This window comes from Henckelia pumila, unplaced genomic scaffold (genome assembly GCF_033568475.1).
Source record: "Henckelia pumila isolate YLH828 unplaced genomic scaffold, ASM3356847v2 CTG_461:::fragment_3, whole genome shotgun sequence".
NCBI classification, from domain to species: Eukaryota; Viridiplantae; Streptophyta; class Magnoliopsida; order Lamiales; family Gesneriaceae; genus Henckelia; species Henckelia pumila.
Window position 1 is genome coordinate 112,951 of NW_027331831.1, and position 22,493 is coordinate 135,443.

General features: G+C 35.8%; 1 protein-coding gene across 1 annotated transcript; it reads right to left on the minus strand.

Moving 5' to 3' along the window:
• Positions 1 to 4,350: 4,350 nt before the first annotated feature.
• LOC140871517 (auxin-induced protein 15A-like) lies at positions 4,351 to 4,635 on the minus strand. The gene has a single exon (XM_073274052.1). It carries the CDS (start codon positions 4,633 to 4,635, stop codon positions 4,351 to 4,353), a length of 285 nt encoding a protein of 94 aa, XP_073130153.1.
• Between the last annotated feature and the right edge of the window lie 17,858 nt (positions 4,636 to 22,493).

A 22,493-nucleotide genomic window follows, 5' to 3' on the forward strand; every position in this document is an offset into this window, starting at 1 on the left:
CCAGCATTATTCCTATGAGTCACACCCTCCAAGAACAAGTGGAGACCCTCACGAGTGTCGAGAGGAACTGTTCGTTCATCATCACGTCTTCTTTTTGGATTTATTCTACATTATTATTCTCCCTAATACGGGTATCACGGTCAGCATCATTTCTTCTACCACCATTCCTTCGGTCACGAGTGTCAGTATTTCTAGATGGAGGACCAGAACGATTGACACGGTCGGATAGCCCGGGAGAATTCCTCCTTCTTGAAATCCCTTGGGAATTATGATTACCTCGATCTATTGGTGACTCTTTTCTCGACGTCTTTGACGAAGTCTTCTCGTTTTTCTCTATGCAAGCGCGAACCTCCGCCAAACTTATTTTGTCACCTACAAACAAACACAAAGAGAAAAGAGAGAATGATCAATAAATAAATTTAATAAATTTTAAATTAACACAAGTAGAAGAATTCCAAGGAGACCCAAAATATAGTTATCAAAATTTAACTTGGACAAAGCATTACCAGTAGGAACCAACCTCCTAGGATCGACTATTTCGTCAAAAAGACCTAAGGATCGACAGTCAAGCTGCAAAGTACGGTGAGTTTTTCCAAGTATGATCTTTCCAGGCCCCAGACTCCAAGTCATGGGCACCCCCCCTGTCATAATCCCAAACGTAAAAAAACTCCGATCTCCACGCACTCTTTGGAGACGAAAAATGGGATAAAAATTTACAGTCCACACGAGGTTGAAAATAAATATAAGAGTCGGGCATGGAACGACGCACCATGAAGAGAGAGAAAAATAGCTCCGCAGTCGGAATCAATTGAATTTCGCTCATTCTACGTAGAAAACATGAAAATACAAGGATATCCCCCGGGGTCAACTGACTAAAACTCACACCAAGCCTACAAACAATTTATATCAAAATGGCATTAGGAGGAAGTGAAACCCATAATTAAAATATTCCAAATAAACGGCAAAATATCCCGCGGGAGAGCACTGACAAGAATCTTCTTTTTTCGGAATTTTCATAATATATTTTGACAATAACTCAAGTTTCTCACACGGGTTTGAAATTTCCGAATTACCCAATACACACTCGTCAACCCCCTCAGACGAACCTCCGGATCTACTATTTTCACAATAGTCAGGTTCACTAACAATTTTTAAGGGAATCAGACTCTCCGGGTAGCGCGGCAAAGGGGCGTCTAAATCACTCAAAGGAGAAACACAATCATCAAAATCACTATTGTCACTGTACTCTGTGCGAGGAGATAAATTTTTATTCCGGTTCGCTCTCAACAAGGATAATATCTTACCCCGTGGTGGATATCCTGCACATATATATATATATATATATATATATATATATATATATATATATATATATATATATATATATATCATATACAAATACCAATCCAAGCCACTAAGTCACGATATAATATTTGACAAGAAAAATAAGAATGCAAGAATCAAAATTCACACGATACTCATATAGCAAAAACGAAAAAAGAATAATATATATGTGTGTATGCGCATGCGTGTATATACATGTATCTGTCTATCTCTCTCACGGCCCAAGGAATTCATCAATGGCCATCGCTGCCCGTCGCCGTCGCCGCCCGATCGCTGCCCGTCGCCGTTGCCGCCCAATCGCCGCCCGTCATCATCGCTGCCCCATCTCTGCCCGCATCGCCACCAGAAATCAACCCCTCACCACCACTCCTCCTCCCTCTTGCCTTTCTGCCGCCGACGAGCCCAGATCTGGTCATAGCCATGGCTGCAATTCACCCCCAGCAGACGTCGGAGATCTCAGTGCCGCTACAACTCCTTGCAGCAACCACCGCTACCATTTCTTTCCTCCCAGATCTGCCTCGCCGCATGTCTCTTTCTTCTCTGATTTGCAGCGCCATCGCTTCCTTCATCTTTGTTCGGAATCGCCGCGAGTTTTTCTCCTCTTGGGAATGCCTCACTGCGCGCCTTTTTCCCCCTTGGATCTGCTCCCTCACCGCTGCAGCTTCGTGTTTTCCTTCTTCACTTTGTCGTCATTGCAACCAACACCTTGCCGCCGCCACCGCGTGAATACCCGTGGAGATGGTGGAGATGATAGATAGATAGGAATACACACAACATATACATACACAATATATTTGTCTTTTTTCAAGTTGAGAGAAAGAAAGAGGAGAGAAACAATGTGCATCTATTAATTAAATTAAAGCCACGTGATCAGAGAATTGATTTGTAGCTGCCATGTGTCTTTAAAGAATTATATCTCCTTTAATATTTTGGCATGAGGCTTAGCAAACACTGCAAGGAAAATTCAGAAATAATCACGTTAATAAATTGTGATGAAAACTATACTGCGTTGCTGAATTTATAATGACAGTAGTTGACTGAGTTATACTGGGTTTCTACAGCTCATATTCTGGCAGGACTCTAATTCCCATCCAGTTATAATACAATCATTATTCTACCAAAATTTTAATTCCATTGCATCACAGTCCTACTACGGTTACTCCATCATCACAGGTCGATCCCCATAATTTTTGCAGTGGCAAACAATTTTCGTTCTCGGCAACTAAATTTCTGACAATACTCCAATAGAAATTCTACTCTCGGTCCTCTCACCACACGCGACACGCCCGTGATTGGGGGGCCTATGATAGGTTACACCTAAAAGTTCAACTGGGCCTGAGCCCAATCATGAAAATCCACTCCAAATATTTTTGAGGTCCAAGCTTATTTAAATATTATATATATTTAATTCAAGCAGACCCTGAATTCTACAAAAGCCCATAAGAGGCTCAAGCCCATGAAACTCTCTGAATATCTATAAATAGCTCAAGTCACCTCATTATTAAGGTACACACTTTCTTTAGCACTATAACGCTCTACTCTTGATTATTATTCATTGAGTAATCGCTAACTTGAGCGTCGGAGTGCCTTCACCGAGAACCCTTCCGGCTCCTCTGACTTTGTTTTGTGACGTAGGAACAACCCACTGAAGATCTCCATCGGGAACATACAAGGATCCGTTGATACTCCGGACTTTGCGGAAGCAACGTGTCATATACAAGTTATTTTTGGCTACATCAGGAATGGAGAAAGATTAGTTTTTTTTATGATCTTCTGATATGTTTGGATCTCAGAAATGTGTTTGTATATATAGGTGGATTTCAATTTCAAGAAAGTAGTTCGAATCAAGCCAAGTAGATCAGTTGTGGCTAGAAAAAAATTTGAGAAACACAAGCACATGAAGACTAGCTAACATGATTTTGTCTGCCTCTAATCACAAGTACTCATGTTGGAGATAATGTTCCCTACCAATTTCAGCAACAAACACCCAAAGAGTCCTTATTAATTATAAACACAAGCACATGAAGACTTTATAGAGAAAATTCCAGGTCAATTTTCTCTAGAACCCTTTAATCTGTCTAATTGGTCACCCACGGGCAGGGTCATGTGAAAAGAAACCATGATGGATACTTAGATTTAAAGGCTGAACTACCCCATTAATAATAAAGTCTTAATTTTTCTAACATACATTGAAATGGATAATGTCATGTGATGAACTGTAAATTGTATGTATATTACTGCTTTGGAGTTGTAAAATCTGAAATAAAATTAAATGTTGATAAAAGATTCCACCAGTATTGTTGGGGTGACCTATTCTAATAAAACTAAGTTTTATTTATAGATTCTCGGAGTTCTCTAGACATTTTAGGTTTATTCCCCTTCAAAAGAAGGTTAATTGACTTAATTCATCTTCTCATTGTCTCATATTACGTTCTAGATTGCATCTACATGCATGATTCAAAGTTGTTAGAAATCGACGCATTTCATGAATCCGAATAGCCAAAATGATCTGGATCTACTCATTTAAATTTGTTCCAGAAATTAAAGTTAGGACTTCAAGCTGAGATTGTTTGTGTAAACACCTTGCGGAGTGCTGGAAAAAGTATTCATAGTATGGAACAAGATAATGCGTCGGAACAAAAATATTGGCGCACATTAATTACTGAAATTTTCTAACTGTCTTCATCATTTCGAATATTTTTCCAATAACATATACACCAATTTGAATGGCTAAGAAGACTGTAATCCCTCAAACTAGCTAGCTAACTAGTACATAAGTTTCTACTCTAAGGCACCGTTTGATTCATGAATTGGATGATGAGAGATTAATAATATAAGGATTTTAAATCAATATACTTGGATTAGACAATGGTGAATGACACTATTAATCTTTGGAAGAACTTGAGCCAAACATTGGACAAAGCGATGATGATTAATCAATCAATGTGTTATTCTTCACACCAAACAATGCCTAAAAGACTAAAATCTAGTCAATATATATATACATTATGTTCTTCTCAAGCAAGAGGTGACATCAACAAACAATTCTTCACTGCAAGGAATGGTGAGGCCACCCATCGGATGGCAAAATCCGTATTCTTCTTCAGCTTGGCATAGAAAACCTTGAAATGAAGGATGGTTTAAAAATGATACAGGAATCACGAATCGTTGCTTATATTCACTCTCTCCTACGTAAACAGCGCAATATCCTTTCGGAACATCAGTTGATCCGGTAGAATTTGATCTTTTCTCACTTGATAGAGATCGTTTCAGAATTTGTCGAATGGCCATTTCTGACATACAAGAAGGGTTAATTTTTGGAATCTGGAATCATAATTGTTTGAGGATTGCTTTAGTTGTTGGTTTGAAGCTTGGAAGTGGGGAATATATATAGATGAATGTCATTGCCATTTAATCCTTTAAAATCTTGATAAAACAGGCATGTAGAAGTATGGTAGCTGGCGGAAATTAAAGCTAACAAAAGCACATGAAGAATCACATGAATTTGTCTTTCGATCATCATAATTATGATGAAGAATCTGTCATTTCAAAATCGTCTTTCTCCCTCACCTTCAGCCACAAATTGTTTTATAAGACCATGGGCGGATCCAGGATTTGATGTTTGGGGGGCCGATCCGCCCACACACACAAATTCAAAAAAATAAAATTATTATATGTTGGAGATGTTGGACATCTCAACTCCACCGAGATAACAGAAAACTAAACCTGATATACAAATGTAAAAAAAAAAATAGACACAAAATTCAAAACCCACCTAAAAGAAAAATAAATTTAAGCAAATTAAACAAAACACACTGTTTATCACCAATTTATCGCTCTTTCCAATAGGAGAAATCCAGGAAACTAGATATCAACTCTGAAAGATATATAACCAAAAGTGTTTACTCTGGAATAAATTGTGCAAGTTCTTGGAGGATGTTGGATGAGGTTCAAATTCAAAGTATGAATCAATCCGAAAGCTATTGAAGCAACAGTTCTTTCTTGAAAATTTCATGTAACAAGACCTTTAAATCAATTAGAACACATTAATTTCAGGAATCAAGAGATGTTCGTGTCACATCTATAATATCGTTCAACTTTTGATGGATGCCACACTTAAGGGGATTATGGATTGCCCACAATTTCATTCAATAAATTAGAATTCCATTAAACAATTATTCTTTTGCAAAAAAAAAACTACATATTTTAACCATTGGATTCCAATTGCATGCCATCCCACTGCAAGATAATTTTCATGATTGAATCAGAATAGAGAGGAATCATGAATTAGAGTGATCATATAAAACTGACAGGTAAAAGAAACACTAAACCAAAAAAGCATCAATTTTGAGAAAATATTAAAAAAAACACTTGTCATATTTCATTCATAAATCTACTTCACCTCCAAACTATGTCTCACTTCACAATTTACTTGACTTAACAGTGACTAATATCTTTATAATTTATATAGCCAACCTCCATTAACCATGAAACTTGTAGGCATCTAAAGTTATTAAATTATTTTAGAACATCACTGGCCAGTCGAAATCCTTTAGTTTTTCTAAGTGTGTAAGGATTAATTAATTAGACTAAGTGAGAGTTAATTAAAGTCATGCAAGTATGCATAAAACAGACAAAGTATTGGAATCCCGGTTATCTTTGTTTTTATAACATAACTCCAACAAAATATAATATATTCCTCCACACCTTTATATGAAAATCAACCCAAAAAAAAAAACATAAATTTCTATGATAGCAGTCACCTTTAATAGCTAAAAAAGGAACAAAATAGACATAAATTTTAAAAAAACCTAAAACAATGCAACCAAATTTCAATAAATTAAATCATGAAATTTGATAATTGATTAACTATTCTTATCCTATAAGCTCCAATTTTGTGATATGAAATTAAAACAAAGAAAAGATGAGCAAGTTCTCCCCCAATTTTTTCTGCCAAAAGCCGATGTTGATTGCTATTTTTAAATTTTAATATCAATTTTTATTTTTTTTAATGTGATATCTTCAAATTGGGCTTTTGAAAAAAAAAGGGGAGAGAAGATTTTAAAAAGAAAAGTGCCGAATTATTGGGGAGAATCGAACTCGGGTAAAGTGTAAAAGTTTGAAAATGTTAAACCATCAGCCTAATCCTAGAGATTTCGTATGTGGTGGGACCGAAAAATATATATACTAAATTGGAAATATATTTTATATATAGAAATAATTTTTTAAAATTTTCAGGGGGTCGTGGCCCCCCCGGGTCCTATAATAAATCCGCCCCTGTTAATAGGACCCTACTCAAATGAATCATGTTGCAACAACCAACACCTCTCATGTATTTATCAGAACTCTGGGTATATTTTAAGTCACCCCACCAAGATTTACATTGTTATCTGCTAACCAAGAAACATGAAGTTGGAACCACAATTCTATGCTTGGTATAATAAGGTGGCCCCCTTTTTTGCTGCTAATTCACCAAATTTTAGATGGCTCATATTTTTAAAAGCAAAGATGAGGTTATATATATATGCATAGTCATACGATGTCTTGGGCCCCATAAATCAATTTGAGGCTTGAAATCTAATCTGTATTCTGCTGTTTATTGAGAGGTCTTAAGTGATGAATATGAGCAAGGAATGAAAAATCATGTACCTCCATTCAAATTTGCAGATAAAGGAACTTGTCTGGAGCTGGCTACAAACTTGGAACAACCTTCAATATTTACGTTTGTAGGGAAATTACAACTAAACTAAAGGAGTTATTTATTCAATTGAATTTATGTTTTCTTTGCTCTCTGAATAAATTAAGAGATTAAGATGCAACTAAATTAAGCCATTATTGGTTACTTTGGTTCACCAAGCAGGTCTTTATGGGATACAATTGTCTTGAAATCTTGCAATTAAATGTTGGACATAAAATTAATACTAATAACTAGAATAAGATAATGATGCATTCGAATTATCTACTATAATCTAAATAAGCCAGTTTGAATTGTGAAATTACTTATTTATCCTTCCAACTACCCTTCCCAACTAATTCGTGAGTTTCGCTTTTTTTCTTCTGAAATTTTCGTGTATTGTCTTTGCTCATATTTCCGCTTCTTTTCTTCTTAAAAATAACCGCTTCTTTTTTTCTTAACAATAATAGCACATAATTTCATTATTGCCCATTAATACAAGCTTCCATTACTGCCTTCCGTTTCTTACCTTCTCATTTCTTTGTGTCTTTACGGCTTACGCTGGTGGTACGTTCGTGCTTCATTATTTTACTGTTATCGTCACCACAAATTGGGTCTGTTCCTTTTATTTTGCCACTATCGTTCTACTGAATCTCATGACATGGGGTAGGAGCTCGGCTATCGTCTCGGACTTTCTGCCATGGTCTGTGTTGCTTTCTCCCACCTGTGTTTTTTTTTCATGTTCTTCTTCATGTCGTTCTTTTCCAAAATTCATGTCGTAATTTTCCTTTGGCTTTAATTTGGATGGTTTACAATGTGTTTTTTAAATATGGCAGCGCCGTTTTTGAGGCTTCGCACGTTGGTTCCTCTGCTTCCCTCGCTTCCAATTGTTAGATATTGTTCTTTGCTCTTTGTTTTATTTGAATACATGGTATCTTTCTCTCGTCCAATTATATATTTTAATGTTCTAGCACAAATTGGGTTCTTTGTACAGTAGCACTATGTTTCCTATCATGCAAGGAATTTCATGGTTAATGAAATTCGTAGTTAAATAAATTGTAAGTGAATGAATATTAAATTTTCTCCATATTGGCATCCTTTTTTATAAATGTTCCAACATTTGTTCTTTTCTTCTCAATACCAAATCTGAGAATAATCTACAATAACCAATATAGTTACAATGTTGTTTTCTCACACTTTTTTTTTTTCTCTCATATGGTTTTTTAAAAAATATACTAATGCTAAAAAAAAATATGAAAGAACACCGTTACGTAATTATATATCTAAATTACAGAAAACTTTCATACTAAAGCATTTAACTAAAGGGAGAAAACAAAACATTGCCGCTTCACCAAAAAAATTAAAAAAATTAAAAAAAAATTAAAAAAAATCACTCAATTAATAAAACAATGAAAACACATTATGCTCTCAAATAATGCTGGACCATTTTGCTTTGGGGAGTGATATTTACACTCCAATTCTTGTTAAATATACTCCATATTTATTTTTTATAGTATAAATTGACAATGATACCCTCTTATTGATTTTTATATTTTTAGTAAATTTATTAATGATGATATTAATTCCTAAAATAAATTACTTAAAACATTAAATACGTAAAAATTTAGAAAATAATATTACAAACATAATTCATTACCTTATTAATTATCGTTACTTTTGTTTTCGGTTTCTTTTACCATTTTTTATTTTTTAATTTTAATTTTTTTTCAACCAATTGATATTTCATTCCCATATTTTAATATCTTATTCCATGATGCTATTTTTATTATAAATATAAAAAAATTTAAATTTTCAAGTAAAATATATTTATATTTTAAAACTAATAAAAATTTATAAAAATAGTTAATATATTTGTTTGTATTTTTTATAATAAAAAATGGTTATGGTAATGTTCACAATATTTTATTAAAATTATACAATTTACCGTTAGACATTTTTTAAAACAAATAAAATAATACTAACTAAAAAAGTAATTTTTATTTAAATTCTTATATTATTCCAAATTTTTAACACCGCAGTAGTTTAAATTATTTCTAAATATGAAAAAATATTATGTAATATCAAAATTATTTTAATATTATGTAATAAATAAAATTATTTAAATTCGTATTTTATTTCAAATTTTTACACCTCAATATTATGTATACATGATAGAAAATTATAGTAAATGAATGAAAATTTTTTAATTGTTAAACGTAGAATGTATATTGTACTAACCTTTCAGAAACTAATCAATTTCATCATTAATATATATACTTGAAATAGACTAATGAAGAAAATGATATAATTGTCAATTTATGACATAAAACTTAAAGATGGAGTGTATTTAACAAAAAATGAATTAAAACTAATAAAAATTTATAAAAATATTTAATATATTTGTTTGTATTTTTTATAATAAAAAATGGTTATGGTAATGTTCACAATATTTTATTAAAATTATACAATTTACCGTTAGACATTTTTTAAAACAAATAAAATAATATAAACTAAAAAAGTAATTTTTATTTAAATTCTTATATTATTCCAAATTTTTAACACCGCAATAGTTTAAATTATTTCTAAATATGAAAAAATATTATGTAATATCAAAATTATTTTAATATTATGTAATAAATAAAATTATTTAAATTCGTATTTTATTTCAAATTTTTACACCCCAATATTATGTATACATGATAGAAAATTATAGTAAATGAATGAAAATATTTTAATTGTTAAACGTAGAATGTATATTGTACTAACCTTTCAAAAACTAATCAATTTCATCATTAATATATATACTTGAAATAGACTAATGAAGAAAAGGATATAATTGTCAATTTATGCCATAAAACTTAAAGATGGAGTGTATTTAACAAAAAATGAATTAAAACTAATAAAAATTTATAAAAATAGTTAATATATTTGTTTGTATTTTTTATAATAAAAATGGTTATGGTAATGTTCACAATATTTTATTAAAATTATACAATTTACCATTAGACATTTTTTAAAACAAATAAAATAATATAAACTAAAAAAGTAATTTTTATTTAAATTCTTATATTATTCAAAATTTTTAACACCGCAATAGTTTAAATTATTTCTAAATATGAAAAAATATTATGTAATATCGAAATTATTTTAATATTATGTAATAAATAAAATTATTTAAATTCGTATTTTATTTCAAATTTTTACACCCCAATATTATGTATACATGATAGAAAATTATAGTAAATGAATGAAAATATTTTAATTATTAAACCTAGAATGTATATTGTACTAACCTTTCAGAAACTAATCAATTTCATCATTAATATATATACCTGAAATAGACTAATGAAGAAAAGGATATAATTGTCAATTTATGCCATAAAACTTAAAGATGGAGTGTATTTAACAAAAAATGAAGTGTAAATATCAATGCCCTTTTGCTTTACGTACATAGAAAACATTCTCGAGTTGGACGGAACATTTCCTTGGATACCGAACATTTCCCAACGCAGCTTCATTGAATGATTAAACTTTAAAAAATTATATTCAATAGAATATGTCAAATTATTAATAATTCATTTAACTATTTAACCAGCATCTAAAAAATATTGAACATTTTATATACATCATAGATAAAATACTGAAATTAAAGGAATACTGAAATTACAATTCGTTTTGGTACAAAAAAAACACTTAATTTTTAAAATAAAATTTATACTCAAAATTTTTAAAAAAAATATTCAACGTAATTTAGAATGAAAAGAATAATAATAATGTTAAAATTTCATTTTTAGATAATGAACATTAGGTCTTTATTACAAAAAAATACTTTTATTTCATTTTCATTTTTCCTTTCTCCCTTTTGTGACATCTCCTTTTGTATTATTTCATTCAGTACTACCTAATTTATATCACGGGAAAATTGCTTTTTTGGTCTTGTATTTTTGTCACTTTGCGATTTCAGTTTTTTATATTTTCAGATTTCAGTTTTATTCCGCTATATTTATTTTTTTGGTAATTTTAGTCTTTTTTCCGACGTGGCGCTGATGTAGCATCAATTCAGTGCTGATGTGAAGCTGACGTGTACAGTGTCACTTAAGCATTTTTGAATAAAAAGGATCAAAATTGCCAAAAATCAGAACATGCAGGACTAAAACTGAAATGTGAAAACATAGAGGACCAAAATCGCAAAGTGACGAACATATATGACTAAATTTGCAATTTTCCTTTTATATCACTAATACATATTATGCACACTTTATTTACCTATATATAAAATCATTCTTTATACACTTATACATATAATTTGTCTCGCTAGATTTCTAGACTAAAGTTACATATTTTATTATTTTTCCAGATATAATTTTTTTTAAAACATCACCTTTTTTTTCACATCATGCTTATATGTGACTTTATTTATTGTTATACTTTGTGCTTATTATTACCACTTTTTTTTTGGCCAAGAATTTAAAATGTTCCACAAAAAATTCATACAATATACAGAAATCACCACAATTAATAATGGAACAGATGAATAAAAACCCATACCAATGCATTAGTTTCAATTAAAACTCATTCCCTTTCAAATCCTTATATATAGGTTACAGAGAATTCAACAGTTCCAACTACTTAGCAACTTTATCCCTTTATGGAGAAATGATCGTTTGTATAACTAAATGAAGGTTAATGAGATCCTAGCACATGGGTAATAACCAAATCATGTATCCAATGACTCTTATTTTTACACATAGGCGTAATTAATTATATATTATTGACGTGGCAAATCATGAGACATTAGATCTATCATTGGGATAATACCCATGTGCTAGGTTGAACTCAACCCTAAATGAATGACAATTTATATTACATTATTTCGATGCATTCAATAAGGACCGTCTATTCATATACAAAAAAGAGAGTACATATAGCAGATATAATTTGGAATCATATACTACAAGACGCACAAAACATTGCAAGCAACCAATAATCACAAATGGAAATGTTGACCAGAAATTCAAACAGCCAAGAATGTGACAAAGAAACACCCGCCATTGTAATGATCAAAGATTTGAAGAAAAATCAAACGGATGTCGTCATCGAAGCACTCATTCTTCGACAAGGCTATGAAACCAAAACAAAGAAAAGTTCAGTGAGGCTCAGAAAGCTAATCTTGATAGACAGACAGGTATGTGAATTATATTTTGGACCACAAATCATAATAATGTTGTATGTTCTACAAAAACATGATCAGCCGCAAGAGTTTCAAATACTTCTTCGTTCAACATACTTGGACATCTTCAACTTATTTATAATAAACCATATATTCTTGGTGATCTGTTTGTTAGCAGCTGCCTTCTATATTTTTCTAGGGAACCATGATTCACGCACTTGTGTTTTTCGACGTGATTCAGCAATTTAAAACATTGATGCACACCAATAAAACCTATTTGCTTTGTCAATCAAAGTTTCGAACTTATTGTCCAAACAAGAACAGTGGTCACTGAATTTCAAGCCATCCGACCAACACTGCCCATAGATATCAAATTCAAACGATTTGATGAAATCACTCCTGAGATTAGCGGAAACGAAGACCAACACAAGCATAGTTATACACTGTTATTTGAGACTTTCCCATGCTATCTGTAACACTGTAATCAATTTGTAGATGTAATTGGTTTTCTAAAAAATGTTCGGCGGCTTCGTTATTTCCAAAAACCTAAGACTCAAACAACTGGATATCTAAGAGAAATTGCCCTCATGAATGAACGGTTAGGCATGATTAACAATCATAAAACACTGCCACAAAATAAAAAAACTTGCGCAACTCTTAATTTCTATAGTCCACAATTTTTCTGATACACAATTTTGGTATGTAAATTTGTGAACAGGTACGAGATTATAAGTGTTGGATTGTGGGATGATTTGGCTGTCAATGAAGGACAACTTGTAGTGACCCTGCATGGAATCACCTACTAACTGGCAACTAATAGCATGCATTAAACTTAATACAGCAAAATACTTAACAGAGTAAAAACGTGCGAACACTTAATCCATAATTTACATATCAGCTTAGTAACATAATCCAGGCTTAAATCTGTAGTGATACAACCAAATCGAAGAACTTAAAAGTAAACATTATACAGCTAAAACATATCCTGCTGTATAAATTCCCCTGAAAAGCTCCGGCTCCCTAGTCCTGCCTCGAACTACCGGATCCGTCCATCCTGCGACCTGCCCCATGGAATAGGGTGTCCAAGATAACAACTAGGACGTGAGCGCTAACGCCCAGTACATAGACATGAGTAAACATATGTATATAATGCATGCAACATGATGACTGGTAAAGGGTTATCTGAAAAGTCATGCTCAGTATCGGCGCCACATGAGTGCTGCCACCGCACGGATCAACCTCTGGGTGCAACCACACTTGTCTAGTACACCAGAGTAGACAGACATAAATGCCCCCGCTGTCGCGGTACTCTCAGTGACAGACTATCGAGTATAGAGCTGAGCGGCTCTATAATCAGGTATCAAGGTATAGGCTCAACGAGTATATGCACATGACATATGAATATAGAAAGCGGTAAATCATATATCATGCCATATAATAATGCCAAATAAATGCAACATATAAACATGTATACTCGCTGGCAATCTCAGTCAATGTGTACGTACCTCTAGGCTAGTTCAAGTATAGTAAGATCCTAGGTTCCAAGCCTATATTCAAAAGTTCACCGTATCACTACATAAATTCTATAAGACTTAACTAAGCTAATAAGTACTCCCAAAACTTAAATAGATTCCTGAACCATACCTTCGTCCGTAGATAGCCCTTTGGAGTCGCTAGTCCCGGATGACTATAACCACTCCTTGGTTATTCCAGAACCTCTATTATAACCGATAGGGCCCTCAAGTGTATAACTTACACTATATAACTGAAGAAGGAACCTCGGGAATTCGTATTTCAAATTATGACTCCGAAGAGCCCTATTTATAGCCAAAAATCCGTCGGAGTTCGGAGCCTCCGAACTGGGTTCGGACCCTCCGAACCTGCATGTACGACACTTGTCAAAAATCGCGGATTAATCATCTAGCATTGCTGTCTGGGGGTGTTCGGAGCCTCCTAAGTGCTGGGTTCGGATCCTCCGAACCCAGTTTCGGATGGTCCGAACTTGGTCTTTAAGTTCGGATGGTCCGAACTCATTTCGGTGCCTCCGAACTGTCCGAGACCCCCGGGACCCTTCCTACCATTTTCAGACGTTCCGGAGCTGATTTTCCACTTATTTTTACCAAATAAGGACTCCTTAATCATGTTTTGCCACATTTAAAATTATATGCCATATCATAGCATGGAAAGTGGAACTTGGCTATCACCCTTATATGCAGCGATCCCTCTGGTAATTCTGAAGTCCAATTATGCCCTGGAATTGGTTAATTACTAACCCTTAATCATGTTTAACATATCATTATCTTAAAATGGAATCTGGGTTACTACATTCTTCCCACCTTTAGATATTTCGTCCGCGAAATAAAATCTAAAGACAATTCAAGATAATAATATGAAACATCAAACCATGTTTTATTACAGCAACTGTAATTACAACTACATGGTAATCAAAAATACACAGCAAACAACTCAGGATATTCTGCTTGCATACGACTCTCAGTTTCCCAAGTTGCTTCTTCAACTCCTCGGCGCTGCCACTGTACCATCACAAGTGGTATAGTCTTGTTCCGAAGAACTTTCTCCTTTCTGTCTAAGATACGGATTGGTCGTTCAACAAAAGACAGATCTGTCTCTAGCTGAATATCAGTAGACTGAATCACATGAGATTCATCAGCTATATACTGTCGAAGTAACGACACATGAAAAACATTATGTATACTGGAAAGATTTGGCGGTAACGCCAAACGATATGCAACATCTCTGATCTTTTCCAGTATCTGGAAAGGTCCAATAAAACGAGGAGACAACTTGCCTTTCATGCCGAATCTCATCACCTTCCTGAAAGGTGATACTCGTAGAAACACATATTCACCAGGCTCAAACTGAAGTGGCATGAGACGAATATTAGCATAACTGGCTTGTCTATCTTGAGCAACTTTGATCCTATGCTTGATCAAATCTACCTCGTCTACAATCCGCTGCACCAATTCAGGACCCTCGACTTGTCGTTCCCCGACTTCATCCCAGAATAACGGAGTACGACACCGTCGACCGTACAATGCCTCAAAAGGTGCCATATCAATACTACGATGATAACTGTTATTGTAGGCAAATTCGATCAAAGGTAACTGATCCTGCCAAGATAAGCCAAAGTCCATGACAGAAGAACGTAGCATATCCTCCAATGTACGAATCGTCCGCTCTGACTGTCCGTCAGTCTCCGGATGATATGCAGTGCTCAAACTTAGAGTGATACCCAATGCCTCCTGAAAACTACCCCAAAAACATGAGGTAAATCGCAGGTCTCTATCACTGACTATGCTCACTGGAATCCCATGCAATCGCACTATCTCCTGGATATATAAACGTGCCATGCGATCATAAGAATACTCCCGGTTATAAGGAAAAAAGTGTGCTGATTTCGTCAAACGGTCAACAACGACCCAGATAGCATTACACTGACGTGAAGTCATAGGTAAGTGGGTAACAAAATCCATAGTTACGTGCTCCCACTTCTATTCGGGAATCTCAAGATTCTGCAATAATCCACCTGGTCGTCGGTGTTCAGCCTTGACCTGTTGACAAACCAAACATCGAGAAACAAATTGATACACACTACGCTTCATCTCCTTCCACCAGAATCTAGTTCGCAAGTCCTTATACATTTTCATGCTTCCAGGATGAACTGATAATCGACTCCTGTGAGCTTGAGATAGAATATCGTTCCTGAGCTCCGCAACATTAGGTACAACCACTCGATTAGATTAGCACAATAAACCATCTTCCTGAAAATGAAATCCAGATGTATTAACTACATTGGTTAAACGTGCCAAACGCTGAGTCTTAACATCAGATATCTGAGCATCTCTGATCCGAGAATACAATGTTGGCTCAGACAAAATAGTATATAATCGAATCTCATTTCTCCCTTTCTTGTGCTTGAGCGTAAAACTCAATGAACAACACTCTTGAATCATATGAGATACTTCACTAGTCTGAAGTGCAGAAAGTCTCACCTGCCGACTCAAGGCATCAACAGTAAGATTAACAGAACCTGGATGATATTTGATTTTAGAATCATAATCCTTCAGAAGATCCATCCAGCGTCTCTGTCGCATATTCAACTCCGCCTGAGTGAATAAATACTTCAAACTCTTGTGATCCGTGAATATCTCAAATTTCTCGCCATAAAGATAATGCCTCCAGATCTTGAGTGCAAATACAATGGCGGCTAACTCGAGATCATGTACTGGATAATTACTCTCATGTGTCTTCAACTGTCGAGAAGCATAGGCAATAACATGTCCATGCTGTGTCAGAACACATCCTAACCCCTTACCAGAGGCATCAGTATAGACAACATAACCTCCTGATCCAGAAGGTAGAGCTAGCACAGGTGCAGTAGTAAGACGTCCACGCAGCTCGTGAAATGACTCCTCACAATCCGAGGACCATATGAAGGCAACATCTTTCTGTGTAAGCTGTGTCAAAGGTCTGGCCAACTGTGCAAAATTCTCGATGAACCGACGGTAATATCCAGCTAGACCCAAGAAACTACGAATCTCAGCAACCGTCGTCGGACGAGACCAGTTCAGCACTGCCTCTATCTTACTAGGATCAACAGATATCCCTTCATTAGAAATCACATGACCGAAAAACACTACCCGATCAAGCCAGAATTCACACTTGCTCAATTTTGCGTACATCTGCTTATCTCGTAACGTCTGTAAAACAATCCTCAAATGTTGTGCATGCTCATCCTTGTCATGAGAATAGACAAGAATATCATCAATGAAGACGATGACAAATCTATCCAGATATTCTCGAAATACCTGATGCATCAGATTCATAAAGACTGCCGGTGCATTCGTCAAACCAAATGGCATAACCAGAAATTCATAATGCTCGTATCTGGTCCTGAAAGCAGTCGTAGATATATCTGAGTCTCGTACCCGCATCTGGTGGTATCCAGATCTCAGATCTATCTTGGAGTAAACAGAAGTACCCTGTAGTTGATCGAACAAATCATCAATCCGCGGTAAAGGATACTTATTCTTGATGGTGACACAATTCAACTGCCTGTAATCAATACACAATCGCATCGATCCATCTTTCTTCTTGACGAACAAAACAGGTGCTCCCCACGGAGAAACACTCGGACGAATATATCCCTTATCAAGCAGATCCTGTAACTGCTATTTCAATTCCCTCATCTCTGATGGTGCTAGACGACAAGGCGCTCGGGATATAGGCGTAGTTCCTGGTACTAGATCAATACCAAATTCAACCTCTCGCACCGGAGGAAAACCAGGAATCTCATCAGGGAATACATCAGGAAACTCACCGACTACCGGTAACTGATCAATACCCGTACTACTCATGGACATATCAACTGCATAGATAAGGTAGCCCTCTCCACCTGACTCCAAGACATGACATGCCTTCAGAGCCGAAACAAGTGGCATCGGAGGTCGCGCACCCTCACCATAAAAATACCAGCTATCACCCTTAGCAGGATGAAACTGTACCAGACCCTGATAACAATCCACTGTAGCGTGATACAAAGTCAGTAAATCTATTCCCAAAATACAATCAAAATCTGCCATCGCTAATATCATCAGATTAGCTGACAATACATTACCCTCAAACTCTAGAAGGCAACCTATCACTAGACGCTTAGTTACTATCTCCTGCTCCAGCGGAGTAGATACAACTAAATTCATATCTAATGATACATAAGGTAATCTATATCTCTTAACAAAATGACTAGAAATAAAGGAATGCGATGCTCCAGTATCAATTAAAACAAGTGCAGGAATACCACATAACAAAAAGGTAGGTGCCAACATGCGATCAATTCCCTCAGTAGCCTGTTCTTGAGACAAAGCAAATACCTGCCCTTGAGTCTGGTACCTGCCCTTGAGTCTGGGGATGGTAACCAGAAGAACTCTGTGGTGCTGGCTGCTGTCGTAGAAAAGTAGAAGCCTGAGATCCCACCTATGATCCCGATCCACTAGCAGAACCCATGCGCTGAGGACAATCTCTCCGCAGATGTCCCTGTTGACCGCAAATATAATAAGCACCAGTAGCTCTCTGACATGAAGCTGCAGGATGCTTCCCTCCACAGTGACTACAAAACTCCTTCTTCTTCTTCTTCTTCCCAAAACGGAACATACCTCGTGAACCACAAGATCCAGATGAAGTAGTAGGAGTAGAAGAAGACGTAGGTCCAGATTGCACAATAGATTGAGCTCTAGGCTGAAATGATCCACTAAGCTGTGCGGCCATCAACAACTGTGCACGCCTGTTGCTGGTCTCCACAAGATGGCAACGGTTCACCAAAGTCTCATAAGATACTGGGTCATCACAGACAACAACCTGTGAGTAGATATCTTGGTTCAGACCTTGTAGAAAGAGATCATACTTCGATGCATCACTCTCATTAATATGAGGACTGAAAGGTAGCAGATCAAGAAATCGTTGCTGATATTGATCAATAGTCATTGATCCTTGCCTCAGAGTAAGCAACTCCATCGATCGTGCTTGGCGAACAGCTGGAGGAAAATACAGTTTCTGGAACTGCTGACAGAAATCTCCCCAAGTCACCTGCCCTCTCTCAGTACGTGCCTGAGCAGCTTTGGCATCCCACCAAAAACGTGCTCGATCCTCTAGAACAAATTCTAGAACTTCCAATTTCTGATCCTCAGTACAATCGGAAGCACGAAAAGTACTCTCGAGTTTAAACATCCAACTTCTTGCTTGTTCAGGATTCTCGCCTCCCACCAAAGGTTTCGGTCCTACTTGCATGAATTTATTGATAGAGTAGCGACGTCTACCCTCATGATGATGATGTTGATCATCATGATGGCGGTGATGATGATGATGATGACCACCTCCCTGGCCAACACTACCGTGACTCTCGTCATATCCTGAAAAGAATTGCACATTAAAATCCCAAATGCGCAAAAATTACTCAAAACTAATTCTAAATCTCAAGTACTAATCCCAAAATCTAAGCATGCTCTGATACCAAAAATGTAGTGACCCTGTATGGAATCACCTACTAACTGGCAACTAATAGCATGCATTAAACTTAATACAGCAAAATACTTAAGAGAGTAAAAACGTGCAAAAACTTAATCCATAATTTACATATCAGCTTAGTAACATAATCCAGGCTTAAATCTGTAGTGATACAACCAAATCGAAGAACTTAAAAGTAAACATTATACAGCTAAAACATATCCTGCTGTATAAATTCCCCTGAAAAGCTCCGGCTCCCTAGTCCTGCCTCGAACTACCGGCTCCGTCCATCCTGCAACCTGCCCCATGGAATAGGGTGTCGAAGATAACAACTAGGACGTGAGCGCTAACGCCCAGTACATAGACATGAGTAAACATATGTATATAATGCATGCAACATGATGACTGGTAAAGGGTTATCTGAAAAGTCATGCTCAGTACCGGCGCCACATGAGTGCTGCCACCGCACGGATCAACCTCTGGATGCAACCACACTCATCTAGTACACCAGAGTAGACAGACATAAATGCCCCCGCCGTCGCGGTACTCTTAGTGACAGACTATCGAGTATAGAGCTGAGCGGCTCTATAATCAGGTATATCAAGGTATAGGCTCAACGTGTATATGCACATGACATATGAATATAGAAAGCGGTAAATCATATATCATGCCATATAATAATGCCAAATAAATGCAACATATAAACATGTATACTCGCTGGAAATCTCAGTCAATGTGTACGTACCTCTAGGCTAGTTCAAGTATAGTAAGATCCTAGGTTCCAAGCCTATATTCAAAGGTTCACCGTATCACTACATAAATTCTATAAGCCTTAACTAAGCTAATAAGTACTCCCAAAACTTAAATAGATTCCTGAACCATACCTTCGTCCGTAGATAGCCCTTTGGAGTCGCTAGTCCCGGATGACTATAACCACTCCTTGGTTATTTCAGAACCTCTATTATAACCGATAGGGCCCTCAAGTGTATAACTCACACTATATAACTGAAGAAGAAACCTCGGGAATTCATATTTCAAATTATGACTCCGAAGAGCCCTATTTATAGACAAAAATCCGTCGGAGTTCGGAGCCTCCGAACTGGGTTCGGACCCTCCGAACCTGCATGTACAACACTTGTCAAAAATCGCGGATTAGTCATCTAGCATTGCTGTCTGGGGGAGTTTGGAGCCTCCGAATTGGGTTCGGAGCCTCCTAAGTGCTGGGTTCGGATCCTCCGAAACCCAGGTTCGGATGGTCCGAACTTGGTCTTTGAGTTCGGATGGTTCGAACTCATTTCGGTGCCTCCGAACTGTCTGAGACCCCCGGGACCCTTCCTACCATTTTCGGACGTTCCGGAGCTGATTTTCCACTTATTTTTACCAAATAAAGACTCCTTAATCATGTTTTGCCATATTTAAAATTATATGCCATATCATAGCATGGAAAGTGGAACTTGGCTATCACCCTTATATGCAGCGATCCCTCTGGTAATTCTGAAGTCCAATTATGCCCTGGAATTGGTTAATTACTAACCCTTAATCATGTTTGACATATCATTATCTTAAAATAGAATCTGGATTACTACATTCTCCCCACCTTTAGATATTTCATCCGCGAAATAAAATCTAAAGACAAATCAAGATAATAATATGAAACATCAAACCATGTTTTATTACAACAAAGTAATTACAACTACATGGTAATCAAAAATACAAAGCAAACAACTCAGGATATTCTGCTTGCATACGACTCTCAGTTTCCCAAGTTGCTTCTTCAACGCCTCGGCGCTGCCACTGTACCATCACAAGTGGTATAGTCTTGTTCCGAAGAACTTTCTCCTTTCTGTCTAAGATACGGATTGGTCGTTCAACAAAAGATAGATCTGGCTCTAGCTGAATATCAGTAGACTGAATCACATGAGATTCATCAGCTATATATTGTCGAAGTAACGACACATGAAAAATATTATGTATACTGGAAAGATTTGGCGGTAACGCCAAACGATATGCAACATCTCCGATCTTTTCCAGTATCTGGAAAGGTCCAATAAAACGAGGAGACAACTTGTCTTTCACGCCGAATCTCATCACCTTCCTAAAAGGTGATACTCGTAGAAACACATATTCACCAAGCTCAAACTGAGTGGCATGCGACGAATATTAGCATAACTGGCTTGTCTATTTTGAGCAACTTTGATCCTATGCTTGATCAAATCTACCTTGTCTACAATCTGCTGCACCAATTCAGGACCCTCAACTTGTCGTTCCCCGACTTCATCCCAGAATAACGAAGTATGACACCGTCGACCGTACAATGCCTCAAAATAACTTGCACTTTGTTTGTTTATTCCGCTTTTAATAATAATGCTTTTCCTAATTAAATGAAATCTACAATAATGATTTTTTTGTTCTTTACCATTGTTTCCCAACAAAATTTCACAAGTTACCTTACTAATAAATCTATGTTAAACAGAAAATTGTACCACTTCGGAAAAAAAAATACTCACTTTTACATATTGAGATTTTGTCTTTTAATTTAGTTTTATGACCTGCAAATATTTTAGAATAATTAGTTTTATGACCTGCAAATATTTTAGAACAACTACTACTGTGTTCGGGGAACAATCAAAGAGCTCGAAAACAAACCCCCTCTGTTTTATGATGCCTGCAACAATTGCTACACGGCTGCAATAAAAACAACTAATGGAATGTCTTGTCCAAACTGTACAGATATGCCCATTGAGATAGTTCCGAGGTTTCTTATTACGTCTACTTCCAATTTTTCTTTCGGAGATCATTATACCCTCAAATGATTATGTACTTATTGACTATGCTCTCAGGTATAAACTTAATGTCTTGATTGAAGATGGAACTGGAGTGACTATGTTTGGTAAAACTGTTACATTATTCATTGGTATTCCGGTCGAAAAATACATACTGAATTGTGATCAGGTAAGATCAACATATATGATCATTAGAAAATTAAAACATTTTTTCCTCATCATATTCTTTCCAACTATATGATCTAATATAATAAGTCTAACATACAATGCAAAAAAAACAATGACATAATCAGGTATCACAAAGAAATCAACAGGTTTTTGGTCAAGTTAGATCACAATGTCAAAAAATATGAAGACAAGGTTTCGATGACTATTGAGGGCATCCAAAAACCACATTAAAAAAAGAGATCATTGATCAAAAGAAAGACAAAGTGTGCCGTCAATGAAGGATCAAACATATACCAATCCACATCTTCAAAGAGAAACATTCCCGAGAAAAGTG